The sequence below is a fragment of the Neolamprologus brichardi genome, chromosome 16 (assembly GCF_056152115.1).
Source record: "Neolamprologus brichardi isolate AB-2024 chromosome 16, ASM5615211v1, whole genome shotgun sequence".
Taxonomy (NCBI): Eukaryota; Metazoa; Chordata; class Actinopteri; order Cichliformes; family Cichlidae; genus Neolamprologus; species Neolamprologus brichardi.
In genome coordinates, this window is record NC_142119.1 from 7,284,130 (window position 1) to 7,299,720 (window position 15,591).

At 40.7% G+C, this 15,591-nt stretch overlaps 2 protein-coding genes across 3 annotated transcripts; both read left to right on the top strand.

Moving 5' to 3' along the window:
- Positions 1-2,946: 2,946 nt before the first annotated feature.
- Positions 2,947-5,884, top strand: cryba2b (crystallin, beta A2b). Its single transcript, XM_006793659.3, has 5 exons — positions 2,947-3,040; positions 3,684-3,871; positions 4,492-4,633; positions 5,040-5,182; positions 5,500-5,884. The coding sequence occupies exons 2-5, from the start codon at positions 3,714-3,716 to the stop codon at positions 5,645-5,647; spliced, it is 591 nt and encodes a 196-aa protein (XP_006793722.1). The 5' UTR covers positions 2,947-3,040; positions 3,684-3,713; the 3' UTR covers positions 5,648-5,884.
- A 1,107-nt stretch (positions 5,885-6,991) lies between these two features.
- On the top strand, positions 6,992-12,027 carry fev (FEV transcription factor, ETS family member). Of its 2 annotated transcripts, none has more exons than XM_087829745.1 (3): positions 6,992-7,059; positions 10,114-10,185; positions 11,273-12,027. In XM_087829745.1, the coding sequence occupies exon 3, from the start codon at positions 11,332-11,334 to the stop codon at positions 11,812-11,814; it is 483 nt and encodes a 160-aa protein (XP_087685871.1). In that variant the 5' UTR covers positions 6,992-7,059; positions 10,114-10,185; positions 11,273-11,331; the 3' UTR covers positions 11,815-12,027. The 2 variants fall into 2 exon arrangements, with proteins under 2 accessions (XP_087685871.1, XP_006793721.1); XM_006793658.3 differs by lacking the exon at positions 6,992-7,059 and adding an exon at positions 9,426-9,492.
- Positions 12,028-15,591: the final 3,564 nt, after the last annotated feature.

Sequence of the window (15,591 nt, forward strand, 5' to 3'; positions counted from 1 at the left end):
TGTGTGTGTGTGTGTGTGTGTGTGTGTGCGTGTGTGCGTGTGTGCGCAGGTGCGTTCACTCACTATTCAAATAGTCCATACTCAAATTGACCAAGAAAACAAGCAGTGTTAATACACTTAGGGACAGACACCTGGAATATAACATTATACTCCAACATATAGGTACTGATCTATTTAAATGTAGATATGTTTGAGAAGTTGTATTTAAATATTAAACTATGTGTTTAATATCTATTTTTGCCATTAGTTTCACAAACGTCACTTTTATCCCAATGCAGAATCTTGTAGTTGTTGTACATTGCAGGGACAGGGCTGGTAAACAACACTGAAACATTTATTTACACTTTCCCAGTAAATACTACTCGTTGCTCCATCACGCCCCTCGGTACCTCTGTTTAATAGGAAAAAGGACCATTATACCAAGCAGTTTGCTGGTGCATAAAAATATGAAAATTACCACCAGAATCCACTTTAATTATTTATTGTTAAATAAAAAACACACGTGGATGTGTGTTAATATTGTGTAATACCAAATTTAAGCCTCAGGAAAGCGTACGTGGGGGTGGTAGCTGGCACCGAGTCCTGTGAAATAATCAAATGTTCCATGACCTTTAGCCAGCAATGCAGAGCGGTCATCAGATAATAGCTCTCAGTGTCTTTGCCACCAATATTTTGCATTTGACTGGGTGAATGAATGAAGGGGTGAACTTGTGACCTCTGCCAATCACGGGTCATTGTGGGATCTGGAAAACGTAAAAGACAAATGGAGAAGCAAGTATTTCCTTTGATAAAAGAGGAGGAGAAAATAAAATAAATATATCCTATGTGTGCCACAGTACTGTGCATATACTGTGCATAATTTCATGACAGTTATTTTATGATAATTTTGTTTGTCTTTCACTCTAAACTAAGCTCAATGTTAAACTGTCTTTCTGTGTTGCCCATGTGAAAATATCATTTGAGCAGTGATGAGTTAAAGCGGTTAAACGACATCACTGTGTGCTGTGTAGCTGGTGCAGCTCGTAGCTGCTTAGACAAAGCATTTATAAGTTAGCAGAGTGAATTTGCTTTTGCGACTTGACGAACTATTATTAAACTTGACCTACAGCCGGTCAGCAGAGCAGAGCTATCGTATGACCAGCAGGAAGAAATGAATGGATTTGTTATACAGACAGATAAGGATTCAAAGTAGAACTGTACTGTACTGGCTCTGAGCTGCACTACACTGCCCCTCATATATGCAAATCCCCACCAGCTGCATTTAACAGGGAAATAAGGTGTGTGTCAGTGTCAGGTTTGTGTTCATAGGTAAGGATATGTCATTTATTTTACCTAGGTTTTAGCGTGTTCGGGTACACCGGGTCATTACTCTTCAAAACTGAACAATTCATATGGATTTTGTGCCCAAAAGGGAGGCAGGTCCCCACAACATGTCTGTGTAAACAGTTCATGATATAGTATGTGCACCTACACACAGAGCATCTGTGTCTTTATAAGCCTTTCCTTTCACCTGCCATCACCTGCTCTGAAGGCAGGCTGGGTGACACGGGCTAATGCACACACACATGTGGAGTGAGGGACAATGAATGGGCTATCAGCAGACAATGACAGAGCTGTTTGTACAAGTAAGCAGCACAGACACACGGCGTATACCCAGTCATAGCAAAATGAGCTCTTTACTGTATGTTTAGTGAGAAAAGAGGAATATTTACTCCTCCTCTTCCCACACAAACTGGAAAGTTTTCACTGAATTAACCGGAGAAACGGACTCAACTAACTGTCAACCTTAATTCAAATCATGATGTTCACTTTATTATGTTTGCCAGCTTCTGTGTAATAACCGTTTTAGCCACTAGATGTCACCAATGATGAAGGAAAACTCAACCGCTTCTTTAATCATTGTTGTTATGATCATGTGTTCAAACCTGCAAAAATGTAAATGTAAGAGATGCACATGGACAGGTGATGCCTGTAGATTTAACGTGGTCCGCATGTGATGAACTGTTCAACAGTTTTCAGTCAGCAGTGGAGCTGTTAGACAAATAAAGACAGACATTGCGATCTATAACAATAAAGCCTGTTCTGTTAATAAGAGGTGACAAAGGTATACAAAGTACGTTGAGCTTGTTTTTATTTATAACATTAAATGTCAAAGGCCATTCATACACATTTTTGGAGCTTCAAAGAATAAAAATAAAAATAGGAAAAATGGGGCAAAACATGCAAATATAATTACTACATCTGTAATACAGCTTTGATCAGCATTGTTAAAAAGCCAGATGACATTTAAAAGTAGAATAAACCTGAATAAGCTTTTTTCAACAAAACGTACAACATTTAGATCATGGTTTGTTCTTCAGTGTACGTCAGAATGCTCATGTAGGTGGACTCATCAGCCTAAAGACAATTTCTTTATGTGTATGATGTGTATCATACACCACTATGTGTACTCATTTGTATAATGAAAACTGTGATTTGGTCTGATCCTGATCTGAAAAACAAAGCACTGCAGTTTTTCCTACAGCACTTCATCCTCCAGTTCTTTCCAGAGCCGGAGGAAAAGAAAGAAAAACATGTCCTAGATGAAAGTGACACATGTCCTGGGCTCAGTGTGCGGCATTCCTTGGACCCTTTGCCACCTCGAGTTTAGGATCCAGTTTACCTACTGCAAAGAGTGAGGGAGTGAGGGGGAGGGGGAGGGGATCAGCTCCCAGAATGTGTCTATTATCCCGCTACACCAATCAAACTGTTGTGTCAGTGCGTTGCCATTGTATAGTCCTGGGTCAGGTTGCCACTGACCGTGGCTGCCATATTGATGACTAAGTCAGTTTGGGGCTCTGAGGACAATGGTGCTCTGGAGCCTCCACAAAGCACGAGGCTAATGCTCCCCTTTCAGCCGGCCCGCTCAGCTGCTGAGTGTGCAAGGCTGCTGGGCAAATGGAGTGGCTCGGGTCCAGGGGGCCCAGCCCTATAAAAACACAGGCGAGGGTCTCTCCCCCGACATTGATTATACTGGATCTGTCCCACCTCAGTACCGTCTGTAAGTATCTCAGCACTGCCTCAGACTTAGCTGCAAGAAACAGTGACGGTGACAGCTTTGTGTACTAGGTGGAAGCGACAGGCAGCGAGACGCTTCTCACACTGTGGCTTTGGTAGTTAGTCTATTACAGACGCACTTTGTTAACATTAAAAAAACTTTATTATGAGGACAGCTGTGTATTCCTATAATAAGCTGGCAAGATGATGCCTTTCGGGTGTGCTTGTGTGAGGCTTTTAAAGACAATGCAGGCATTTATCTGAGTGCAGTGTTGTGCGCTTTTCCATCACAACAAAATCAAACGAGCCAGACTAGAAAGAGATGAAACTTCATAAGCTTTCACTCTGATTCTGGCTGGAAGTGGTTCTATCTGCCACGCTGGAGTCTCACGGTGCAGTTTATGAGCTGGTTGCTGATTGAATCTCCATCTGATTGAATCTGTGCTTTAAGGAAATGGAAAAGTAAAGAATGAATAGAACTTTTCACTTGTGACACCTTTGGAGAGTGAGCTAAAAATAGATTTTTCTCCAAGCTTCCAGATAAAGATTGCAGTTTCAGGATAATTTAGAGATTGTGATCGTATGATGGTGTTATTCCTAATCTGTTTTATGCTGAGGGTCTTTATTAAACTCTGTACGTTGTTCAGAGAGTAACCCCCGAGGGAGAAGCAGCAGCCATGAACACTCAACAGATGGAGCAGATGGGCCAGTTTAAGATCACAGTCTGGGAGGAAGAGAACTTCCAGGGAAAGCGCTGTGAGTTCATGCTGGAGTGCCAGAACATCATGGAGAGGGGCTTCAACAAGATCCGCTCCATCAAGGTGGAGAATGGACCGTAAGTGAAAGACACATTAAAGCTGTTTATAAGTGTAAGCTCATTATGGATCAGCACTTTTTCTTTTTATATTTCAGTAGCAACATCTTGTACATTCATGTTTGTTCTCTTGAAATTTGAATCTCACTGACCTGAAAAGGTCGGACTAAAGCAGACAGGAGTGAAATCAAGAAGTGGAGCAGACAGAATAACAAAAACTCTAAATTATAACCTGCGCTGTTATTAGTTTGCTGCTTGGCATGTACTGCTTGCATGTGTGTGTGTGCGTGTACATGCATCCAAGTGTGTCCCTGTTGGGATATGAGTTGGCTGCGTGCAGCTGCTGGCTGTGACTCGTGATCAGATAAAAAGGCCGGGGTGGGTACAGCCGGCAGCGGCGGTGGAGGCAGGAGCAGTATCTAATGTTTGCTTTGTGCTCTGCAGTCACAAAAGGAGCTGCATGCTGCTTTTGTGAGCGCTGGACTCTATTGTTTAAGAAGGACGACAGTGTCAATATCATTGTGCTGTGTATTTAGTCGTCCATTAAAAGTTTTTATTGTTTAGTGTTCTTTTTTTTTATTTGGGGATTATTCTGTCGTTTCCAGCACATTTAACCTCAGTGTTTCTGTCTCTTTTCTCAGCTGGGTGGGTTATGAGTACCCTGAGTTCCAGGGACAGCAGTTCATCCTGGAGAAGGGAGACTATCCTCGCTACGAGGCCTGGAGCGGAAATAGCAGCTACAGAACCGAGCACCTGCTTTCCTTCAGACCCATCAAGTGTGCTGTGAGTCCCTCCTCCTTTTCATTTATCTGTTTTCTCTTTTTATCAATCAGTCTTCGTAAGCGATCTGTCTTCTCCACGCCTCCTGAGACATTAACCTCCCTCCTTCTTCTTGTGAATCCTGCAGATGTGTTTGCATATATTTATTTTAATGCATCACTTACAGGCTACTCATCCTGTGACGCTTCCTATCCTCTGTTAGCTTTAGAAATGTATTTTTTAAAGGTCTCTTTCCTTGTCTGTTGTTCCTTTAAAATAAATATGGAGCCATAGGTTCTATATGTTTTCTAATCAACCCTGAATAAAACCCCCATGGTTCTTAGCATTAATGTCCTCTTTATTTCTCTAATTACTTACCAACTATAATGTAATAAAACAGCTTCTAAATGAGTTGTTTGCTTCTCTGCAGAACCACAGTGACAGCAAGGTGACCATGTACGAGTGTGAAGACTTCCAGGGCCGTAAGTTTGAGCTGTGCGATGACTACCCATCCCTACAGGCCATGGGCTGGTGCAGCAAGGAGGTTCCCTCTATCAAAGTCAACTCAGGAGCGTAAGTTACACATTTTTCTCTGTGTTCAACGTCTTTCCTTAAAATAAACAACACGTGCACGTGCCTTTACTTACATATTGTGCTCTTATTTTACTCAAGTTAGTTTTTAATTTAACACGCTGCTGCAAAATATAGCTTGACAAGCTGCACACAGTCTCCTGACTTTGTGCAGCGTTATAAAATATATGACAGCTCAACCTTGTAATTGCACTGAATTTACCAAAGTGCATTAAACTTTAAAGACTAGCAGAACCCTAAGATGCTTTACTGAATCCTTTGATGTGACCTCGACTCTAACCCTCCCTCCTTCTTTACAGCTGGGTTGCCTACCAGTTCCCTGGTTACCGTGGCTACCAGTACATCCTGGAGAGAGATAGACACCAAGGCGAGTACAGAAACTACAATGAGTACAGCACCCAGGCTCACACCAACCAGGTGCAGTCCATTCGTAGGATCCAGCACTAAGCCTCCACACTGCCGGCCTGACCCCACCTGAAAAAGAAAGAAAAAACCCCTCCCCATAATCGCGCTCTCAACTTGAACCCTGGACAGATCGCTGTCACAGAACAGTAGATGGACAAACTCTTTCTATCACTCTGTGGCTCTGCATGTATGGATATCTAAGTACCTACTTCTACTATCATGCTGAAGCATGTTCTTGAAATTCTTGAAATAGGAAATAAAGGCTTTTCTTCAAAACTAGACACTGTTTGTCGGTATTCTTTTTTTTTCTTTTTTTTACATGAAAGTTTATCAACCCAAATAGAATAAATGGAAATGAAGAGCTCAGAGAAACTGGCTGTAATACTCGACTTCTACTAAGCTATTAATCTGTACCTGCAGTTAGACTGCAGGTGTCCAAGCATTGCAAAACCTTTGTAGCTCTATGAAGAAGTTGTTCTCAGAGGCAGGTTTTGCTTTGTGTTTATTTGAAGTGCATATTTGGCCTTTCAGTGAACATCCCTGGAAAGATTTGATTCTGTTAGGCTTTAGGATGTATAATGTTGTTCTTGTCATACTGTATTCTTATTTCCAATAAACAAGAGCACAAGATCACTTTGGTTTCTATTATTTGTTTTTCAACTGTTTGAGGCACAGTTTGGCAAACTGACCAATAAGGCAACGTGAAAGCAACATGTGGCAGTTGGCCACTCAAAGCCAGCACCTTTAGACAGCTGACACTCCTTAACAGACATATGTAAATAAGAAAAAAAAACATGGGCGTGAGTGGTTTTTTTATTTAATTTCAACTGACTTCCTTTGCTATGATGGTGTTAAAGTGCTATTAAAGCTAACAAACTTAGTAAAAAAATACAGCAGGAGTTCCCCGAGAGACAAAACATCATAAATGTTATGTTTTAGTTTCAGATAAAAGTTTAGATACATTTTAGGTTTCACAACTTAATCGATCAGTTTGATCCAAATGAAAACTGCAGCCTCTGCAGTATAAAATCAAGAGATATTTAAAAGCAGCCCTTAATAGTGTGAACAGCATACACAGCATTACACTCAACCTTGCATACCGTGAGTACTTCATTTGAAAGTCTAGTAGCTTAGCATTTGTTTGCTCACTCTGATGTGTCACTGTGATGTTGATCTTACAGTCGCACTCCGGGTTCCTGGAGTGTGTTTACCTCCACCTCCACTCCTCCTGTTGGTCCAGGACATGGGATTCCGTGTTACACCCCCCCCAAAAAGCTTACACAGTCCCACACCCAAAAAACAGGATCTTTATATAAATGTGTAACCACGCAGCACACACCTTTCTCAAATATACATTCCTCTGCAGACTGATTAAAGCCGCTGCAGCGCGGATTACAGAGGAGTGACACTTGAGTAGACAAGAAAGTTACAGCTGCACAGCTCAGAGCACCAAGGTAAGCTCGAGACTTTACAGAGAAAACTTCATTGTTACAGCTTTTCGTAATGTTTGCAGGGTTGATTAGTCTGTGGTTTAGAATTACAGCTGAAAATATGAAGTTGCTTCATTCGATTTGAATATTTAAAGTTATCAAGTAACAAATTGAGTCCAGTGGTTATTGTGGGGTTTTCTAACAGTGACACTTTTGACTCTTTAGGTTTACAAGTGAGAAATTACACCACCTGGCTACCGGCTGATGCTAACTTTGCTTATTATATTATAAATTATGGGCTCTAGCTCAGATAAATGACTTTTTTTTACTCTTTTTTATTTTTACTTTTAAGTTTGAATGTTCCTCCAGTGGATTTCTGTCCTCAGACTGAGCACAGGTGGACGTTTATGTATCCATTTCTCGTCCTTTCACTTCTCCAGTGGATTCAGTCTGGCTTTCGAGGCTTGTTTTAAGTTGCCTGTGAATTTTATCTGTTACACAGGCAGCTAAAGCAAGCCTTGAACACCAAAGACACACCTACCAGGACATCTCCAAACTGAAGGGGGACAAAATATGCTGTAAAATATATGATTATGAGCTCTGAACAAGTGTGTGTGTGTGTGTGTGTGTGTGTGTGTGTGTGTGTCTGTGTGTGTGTGTGTGTGTCTGTGTGTCTGTGTGTGGTGTTGGTTGAAATCATGTTACTGTTCAGTTTTGCTGATATTTTATTCCAAGCTGTCTGCTTTGACTGTGATAACTCACCATATAAAAATAAACAGCTGTACACTTGATGCTCTGGTGCTTTTTAAAGAATAAAAAATAAACACGTGTGCATTTGTGCGTGTCCGACCTCAGTCATGTGACTCATTATAAAGATGATTAATGATAAGCAGATATTCACTTTCAGTTCAGTCAGCACAGAGGACTGATTATATCTTATGAACTAAGATGTCATCTTTACAAAGGCCAGATGTATTTTCAGCAAATTAAATGAACTAGTTTATGCATCCATATCCAGTTCAGGGTCATGGTGGGCGGGGCTTTGAACATATCGCAGGTTGCCAGTTTATGGCCGGTGTGGCAAACTTAGAATCACCAGTTATTCTAACAGGCATGTGAGAGGAAGTCCAAGAGTGGATTTGAAGCCAGGACTTTGTTGCTGTGAGGCAGCAGCGCTGAGCCCAGCCTTTTTTAAAGCAATGTATCTGTTAAAATCTTTGTTCGAGGTGGCAAAGAAGATGGCTCAAATGTGCCAAGTGACAGAAGTGAAAGTGCTTTTGTGTTTATGACCATGTTATTAACAGACAGCAGGTATATGCTGCACTGTGAGGTTATGATGCATTGAGGCTGTTGTTGCAGACGGAAAAAGACGAAGAAAACGTGTCAGGGTCTTTGCATTTGGTGTTTTTAATAAAATGGATTTTGTTGGTCTTTTTTGCTTTGGTTGTATTAGCTTTAATATAACATAAAACATATTTTACAAGATGTGCTGGAACCAAACCAGGGACATTGAACATATCTAAAGACATTAAGTCACCCCCACATTTGAAATATTTTGGTACATTTTTACTGCGTTTTTGACACACTATTTAAAGAATGTTGAATTTTCAAACAATAGGTTCCCCAGCTGAGGATTTTCATAATAAAGGTAATGTGTGTTATTAGTTGCATAAAGCTCTATCATCAGCCAGCGTTGCCCGTATAATGCCTTATTTACGCCTGAAGAAATGCGCAGACTCTAGCATATGGCCATAAAGCCCATGGACTTTTCACTCCACTGCTTCTAAAAACACAGAAGTATAAAATTATGAGTGGACACGATAACGTCAACGAGCATCAGGAGGCATGGTTTTAAAGTTACGACCTCATTACCCCCAGATTGAGGCCATATAACCTTAAACCCACACAGAGGAGGTTAGGAGGGATGAAATGTTCTTGTTTTCTCGTGGCCACTGAAGCGTATTTTTTCAAGGTAAATATTCTTTTTCCAACATGAAATAGGTCTTTGTTGTTTGCCGAGAGGTAAAGAGGCGGAAAAGTGAGGAGGATCTGAACTGGTTTCCATGTCAAACACTTCAATTCACCATAGAAACTCAGATCTTAACGCGGAAACTTTATTAAACTGTGATGGTGGATTGATAAGGGCCGAATTTCTATTGGGCTCTTTTTATTGTGGGCGCCAGGCGGGCTGACAGAGGTAAATTGCTCTTTTAATTAAAGCAATGCACCAGGGGAAATTGCTGTCTGAATATTGTCTCAGAGATGGGGGCCAGTGACAGTTGCCTGGAAACTTCAATCTGTCTACCCGCATTTATTCCAGATCACAGTTATGAGATAAAGTTTAATAAAAATCTTTTCCTCCGCCACCAACGAAATGAAATCCAACCCTTTCTGAACAAGTGAACACAATGAGACAGGACTGCGGAGGAAACCTCATGTTCAACATGTATCTCTCAGGTTCGTCATTTGGTCCCATTAAGAATGAGAGAAACAGTCCGTTTTATATATCTATCGAGATTTTTTACATTTTTCTCCGGGTGTCGGTGTCCTGCCGGCGATGATGCTCCGTTTCCAGGCCAGAGCATTGTTCAGCCTTTTCAATCTGAAAGCCCGTCTGCTCTTTTGTCGGAAATCGGAAATCCTTTTTCCTGGACGCGTTTCCTGGCTTCTAGCAGAGACTGCAAAGGCGACATGCTCCAGGCATTAGACTGCAAATGGACCAGGATACAATTGGAATTTTAAAGCTCAATGTTTGAATTTTTAAACCTTATTTTGTTTTATTTGTATTTTTTTCCTTGCGCTCCAGTTTGCAACATTTTAGAAAAATCAGAGCATTTTTGAGCAGCTCTAATCTCAGTCCTCCGTTTCTTTCAATGCATTTTTCTACTTTCTTGAGATATTGCGCTTCTCGCTAGATTATCCTTATAAAAATCTGACCATGAAGAGATTTTTGTTCTTCTAAATAAATATTAAATCATAATATTTTGAAATACAAGTGATAAAAATCACCTGCTCAAGAAATCATCTTGTCGTAATTTCTGGATGAAGATGCTGAAAATGTGTCTGTTTTCATTTCAGATCCAACAGAAAATCTGTTGAAAGAAAGCAAAGGAACCTCCTGGGCTCCGATAAATACAGGAGTTCAAAAAGGTAAGACGACAAACTCGCTAAATACCGTCACTGCGGAGTGTCCAGCTCCTAATTAGCAATTTACTTATTTTTAATGGAGAGCGTCTTCAAACGCAAAGATATATGAAAACATAAAAAAATGATATGATAATAATAATAATGATGTTAGAAAACAGTCCCACAGAAACCTCTGAAATTATATCGCAAACGGGTCGATACATAAACATAGTTTATGAAATAAAAAAAAATATGGATCACAATATCAAAATAAATGTTAATAAAATAAAACATATCACAATAATAGAAGGATTTTAATGCGTTTACTCTGCGTTTCATGTATTTCCTATAGTCGCGTCTTTAGGTTTAATAGATCATTCAGCCGGTTCTGAAACGTATTCAGTTCTTTTTCTCATGTTTTTTTTTTTTTTGCACCATCACATTATTTTTCTTTTCTTCTCTAAAACAGATAATTATCAAAGCATCTCCGGGATCATTTCGAAAGAAAATAAAAATCATGTTTATTTTATGATTAAAAAACCACAACGGCGAAAATGAATTTGTCACGTCTTGTGTTGGACGCTAATATTCACTCTTACTGCTCTCAGGACTTCCTGCAAAGATGTTTTAATTTTTTTTTTAAATTTCTGATGATTATGAGCAGCGTGTTTTTTAAATATATGTTATAGAAAATATGGAGAAGCTCAATATAACCGGACCCATTTAAGCTGCTTTAGAGGAGTAAATAGAGATTTGTAAAATGATGTCACGATGGAGTTATCTTTAATTATATGTAATAAAATAACTGCGTATCTTTTGCGTGTCTTACATTATTTAATACCTGAATTTTCCAATATGATAAAATTCACAATATTATCTTTCATGAACTGATAATGCTGAATGCAAACCGTTATTTTGGGACCAGTTATCTATCTATCTATCTATCTATCTATCTATCTATCTATCTATCTATCTATCTAATTTTTTACTTTCTAGACAAAATTTAGTATTTTTTGGTTCGTTGCCTCGCTGTTTTCGGGATTTATTTCAGATTATTTCCGGACCAGTTGTGATTTTCTTTTCTTCCTACACTCTTCCACACTTCCTACAGGGAGTGGGCAGATTCAGCTCTGGCAGTTCCTGTTGGAGCTCCTCTCTGACAGCACCAACATGTCGTGCATCGCATGGGAGGGCACCAACGGAGAGTTCAAGCTCATCGACCCTGATGAGGTGGCCCGGCGCTGGGGGGAGCGCAAAAGCAAACCCAACATGAACTACGACAAGCTGAGCCGGGCGCTGCGCTACTACTACGACAAAAACATCATGACCAAAGTCCACGGCAAAAGATACGCCTACAAGTTTGATTTCCACGGCTTGGCGCAGGTGTGCCAGCCGTCCACCACCGAGCAGGCCATCTACAAATTTCAGGGCAACTTCTCCCCGATCCCCTTCTCCGGGATTTCCAAACTGAACCTCGTGGCTCCCGGCGTGGGGCCTTCGGGGTTCTCCTACTGGGCTGGCTCCACACCAGCGGCTCTGTACCACAGCCACAACCTCCAGCCTCCGGGACCGTTTGGCACCGTGTCCCCGTCCCACATCGGCTGCGTCAACAACATCAGCACTCTGAGCACCATCAACAACCACTACAACTGACTCTCGATGCGTATTTTAGACAAACCGGGAAACCGACACACTGCAGTGAGGGAGGACAGACAAACAGCACAAACACGCTGACTTTGGTGTTTGGCGAGGAAAATATGATTTAGGCTCAAAGTGGTTCAAAATTAGATGTTTTAAAATGTCAAGTGAGGATTTTTTAAGCGGCGCAAAGTTGTGTTTAAACTCAAAATTATGACCAATGACACCGCATGTAAGTGAGGCACGAAAAACCAATAAATATTTAATTTAATTTAATTTAATTTAATTTAATTTAATTTAATTTAATTTAATTTAATTTAATTTAATTTAATTTAATTTAATTTTGATCCATAAATATTCCAAATATGAAATGTCCTTATTTAAACCACTATCAGTGAGACGTAATCGGAAACCAAATAAAGGTTTACACGATGGTTGTTTTTGAAACAACAAAAAAATAGTGTACATATATTTATAAAACGTTGAATAAATAACAAATCATCTTTCAGATCCATTTCCCATCAGACCTCGGCTCCCTCGCTCCCAGCCCTTTCCCTGAGTTCAGTGTTTGCTTTCACATCTTCAGGTGGATTTGCACCGACGTGGGCGCGAGCTGCCAAACTACCATCGGACTAATGGCGCCATCTTGTGGTTATGGATGCAAACAGGCTTGTTGGACTGGAATGAGACTGACTATGAACGACTCGCTTGAATCATGCTGTGACGTCGATCACCGTTTGGTTATAAATCAGATCAGACGTAATAAAACTCTTTGTAGGAAAAACAAACGTCACGCAATAAAAAATGAAAGCAGCGCACAGACACAGGGAACAGGAACTTTGTGTGAAATAGGCTGAGTAGAAACCGAAACTGTGAATTCCCAAACTGCTCTGTAAATACTGTAGAGTAGAGACCGGCTCAGACTATAGAAGCTCTTCAGTGATTTTAAAGTGAATTCATTCACACTGTGACTAAAACAATTGTACCAATAAAAATACATAAATAAACTCTTCTGAATAAAAATGTTGTCAGTATGTGTGGGATTCATTTATTTGAAAGCGTGATCTTTATATTGACCCAAACGTGGGTGAGCCTGTAAATGTCCTCCATGCGTCAAACCGTCAGTGCTGTTTCTCAAAATGCAAACTTTTATTTGGATTTGTGGACTGACCGGCTGCAGCAGTCAGAGAAAAGTTTGCAGTATTTGTCTTGATGCATGCTCAATCATCCAGCTAAATCCCAAAGGTTGATTCTGTTCATCTGGACGCAGCGTGATTTCTTCAGTCTCAGCTGACTGCAGGTTTCTTATAAACAGTACATTTGCACAATGACTGAAATTAGCACCTCTGAATGAACAATGGGCTGTGAGGTCAGTTTCAAGATCATTAATATGCAAATTGTCATGACCATTGATCATCAACCACTGGTCTAAGACCATTGATCAATGCCACTCCAGCACAACAAAGAGAGCTCGTCAGCCAGGACTCTGCAGTCTATTTACACCTACAGGCCAGTGGACACCTTCAATGATGAGGATGTACACATCCTGCGGAGTCAAGGAGGCCATTTACGTGAAAAGGGAAAGACTATCTCTGAATCGAGGAGGGGGCCTAAGGGTACATCTGTCACCATCTTACAATGCTGTGATTGCAGCCATTCCCCAACTCTCTGTGAATGGTACTCATGGCCATGGATCAGTGGGCTTTGATCAATGTGCATGTTAATGATAAAGGAACTGACCTCCCAGCCCATTGTTCATACAGTGGTGCTGGTTTCAGTCATTGTGCAAATGTGCTGTTTATAACGTTTGAAACCTGCAGTCAGCTGAGACTGAAGAAGTCACCTGGATCAGTGACGAAATGTTTCTCTCACTGACAACGTCCAGATGAACAGAATCAACTTTTTGGGAGTCTGCAGTCTCGCACATTACATCAGCATGAGCTCTGGCATCAGCCACACTTTATATTACTGGTTTGTCAGCATGATGCTGTCTATGATGCTGTAACTGACAAAAACAACATATTTCAGCTCATAATGTGTTCCTGGTCCTGCAGTGACTCATCCTGTTGGTCCAAACAGACCCACAAACAACCAGCCATCTTTATCACTGTCACTGTGAATTACAAACAACAAACAAACAAGCTTTATTTGTCACATTTATTATTACAGGTGAAACGCATGTGTGGCTTCTTTAAAAAGAAGAAATATTTATTGTTCTTTCAGCTGTGGAAGTATAAAACTATACAGTAATGTGAAATTGAAGCGTTCCTAAACATACAACTGAAAAGTCCATTAAATGTGCTTATGCTGTTTTAAGTGTCAGCTGCTGCTCGTCATGAAAGTGACTTCAAATAAGACGTAAAATAAGGGCAGTAAATCTTTTCATCCATGTGGGGGCAGCACAACTCCTCCAACGTCAGGATCCAGCTTATGTAACTAGGTGATAACAGAGCTGCTCTAATATAGAACATGGAGCATTTGCAAATAGCAGATTAACCCCAAACCTCATTTTATGAAAGTGCGAGACTGCAGAGGTTTGCCTGAGCGAGCAGGTGGAACCAGTGGAACAATGGGACGTTCACATGTTTTACTGATTATATATAAATAATTAAAACAACATTCTTAGCAGATAATGTCCTTTATCAGTCAGTCAGACTGATCAGTGATTCAGAAGGAAGGGATGTGTGTGTGTGTGTGTGTGAGGGAGAGAGAGAGGGAGAGAGAGAGGGAGAGGAAATAGAGAATGGTCCTCTCATTCACAGCACTGTGTGAGTGTGTCCTGCATATCAATTGGAAAGACATGGAGTCGCTATTGACAACTGAATTTCTCTCATGCCTTGGTCCCTTACCAACAAAAGAGTCATGGCACACACACACACACACACACACACACACACACACACACACACACACACACACACACACACACACACACACACACACACACACACACACAAAGAGAAGAAGGGTTTGAAAAGGTATGGATGCCTCTTGTGTTGTTTACCCCAAACTGTGCTTCTTGTAATACCAGCCATGGAAACTCCACAGGGATTGAGTCACTTCCACAACACCGCAATCGTCACTGTCTCGGCCAGCAGCTCTGCCACTAATCCGCTGTGCCTATTGTTGCTGATCCTCATCCTCGCGCTTCTTGCATAACAAACTAGGTGGGTGTTTTCCTGCAAGCCACAGGATTAACAGTGTGAATGCAGACGACCGAGGAGCGAAAAGAAAACACATGAAGGAGGAGGAAGAGGAGGAAGCGAGAGAAAGAAGAGCTAACTGTGTTACTTGGTGGCACCCAGGTCATTAGAGAAGCTTCCTTAAATGTCTCGTTTGTCACTTGAATACTCAAATTCAACAATTAATCACGTCATATCTGGATGTGCTGGCAGTCATTTAGAGAGGAGAGCTTATGCAAGCTGTCCACCTCAAACGCTCCATCGTTACTGGGCAATATTAGTGTAGGTTTCATTTACGTGAACTTGAACATTGTGTAAAAATGGATTTGTAGACACTGAAAGCTCCAGAAATGATAACATGAGCTTATTTGAGCTGCAGACCAGCAGTTTAAGTGGTTGATGCATTCACTTGTCTTATCAGACCAACAGTAAACATGTAGTTTATCAAACTGCATCAAAACAAAAAAATATTTCTTAAATATTTGCCTAAATCGTCATTATATTCCAACAGTTTTCCGTGAGTCACATACTCGGTGAACAAAAGCAGGTCCCTCCATCCCAGCTGTGCATTATTAAAACACAGAGTAAGGCAGTCAGTGAGACTGGGTTG

What these genes read in the sequence shown, in the direction of transcription:
- fev (XM_006793658.3), top strand. Translation starts at nt 9,444, where the DNA reads ATGAGACAGGACTGCGGAGGAAACCTCATGTTCAACATGTATCTCTCA. An exon ending in GTTCAACATGTATCTCTCAG is followed by an intron (nt 9,493 to 10,113) that starts GTTCGTCATTTG and finishes TTTTCATTTCAG; the next exon opens with ATCCAACAGAAAATCTGTTG. An exon ending in AAATACAGGAGTTCAAAAAG is followed by an intron (nt 10,186 to 11,272) that starts GTAAGACGACAA and finishes CACTTCCTACAG; the next exon opens with GGAGTGGGCAGATTCAGCTC.
- cryba2b (XM_006793659.3), top strand. Translation starts at nt 3,714, where the DNA reads ATGAACACTCAACAGATGGAGCAGATGGGCCAGTTTAAGATCACAGTC. An exon ending in ATCAAGGTGGAGAATGGACC is followed by an intron (nt 3,872 to 4,491) that starts GTAAGTGAAAGA and finishes CTCTTTTCTCAG; the next exon opens with CTGGGTGGGTTATGAGTACC. An exon ending in TCAGACCCATCAAGTGTGCT is followed by an intron (nt 4,634 to 5,039) that starts GTGAGTCCCTCC and finishes GCTTCTCTGCAG; the next exon opens with AACCACAGTGACAGCAAGGT.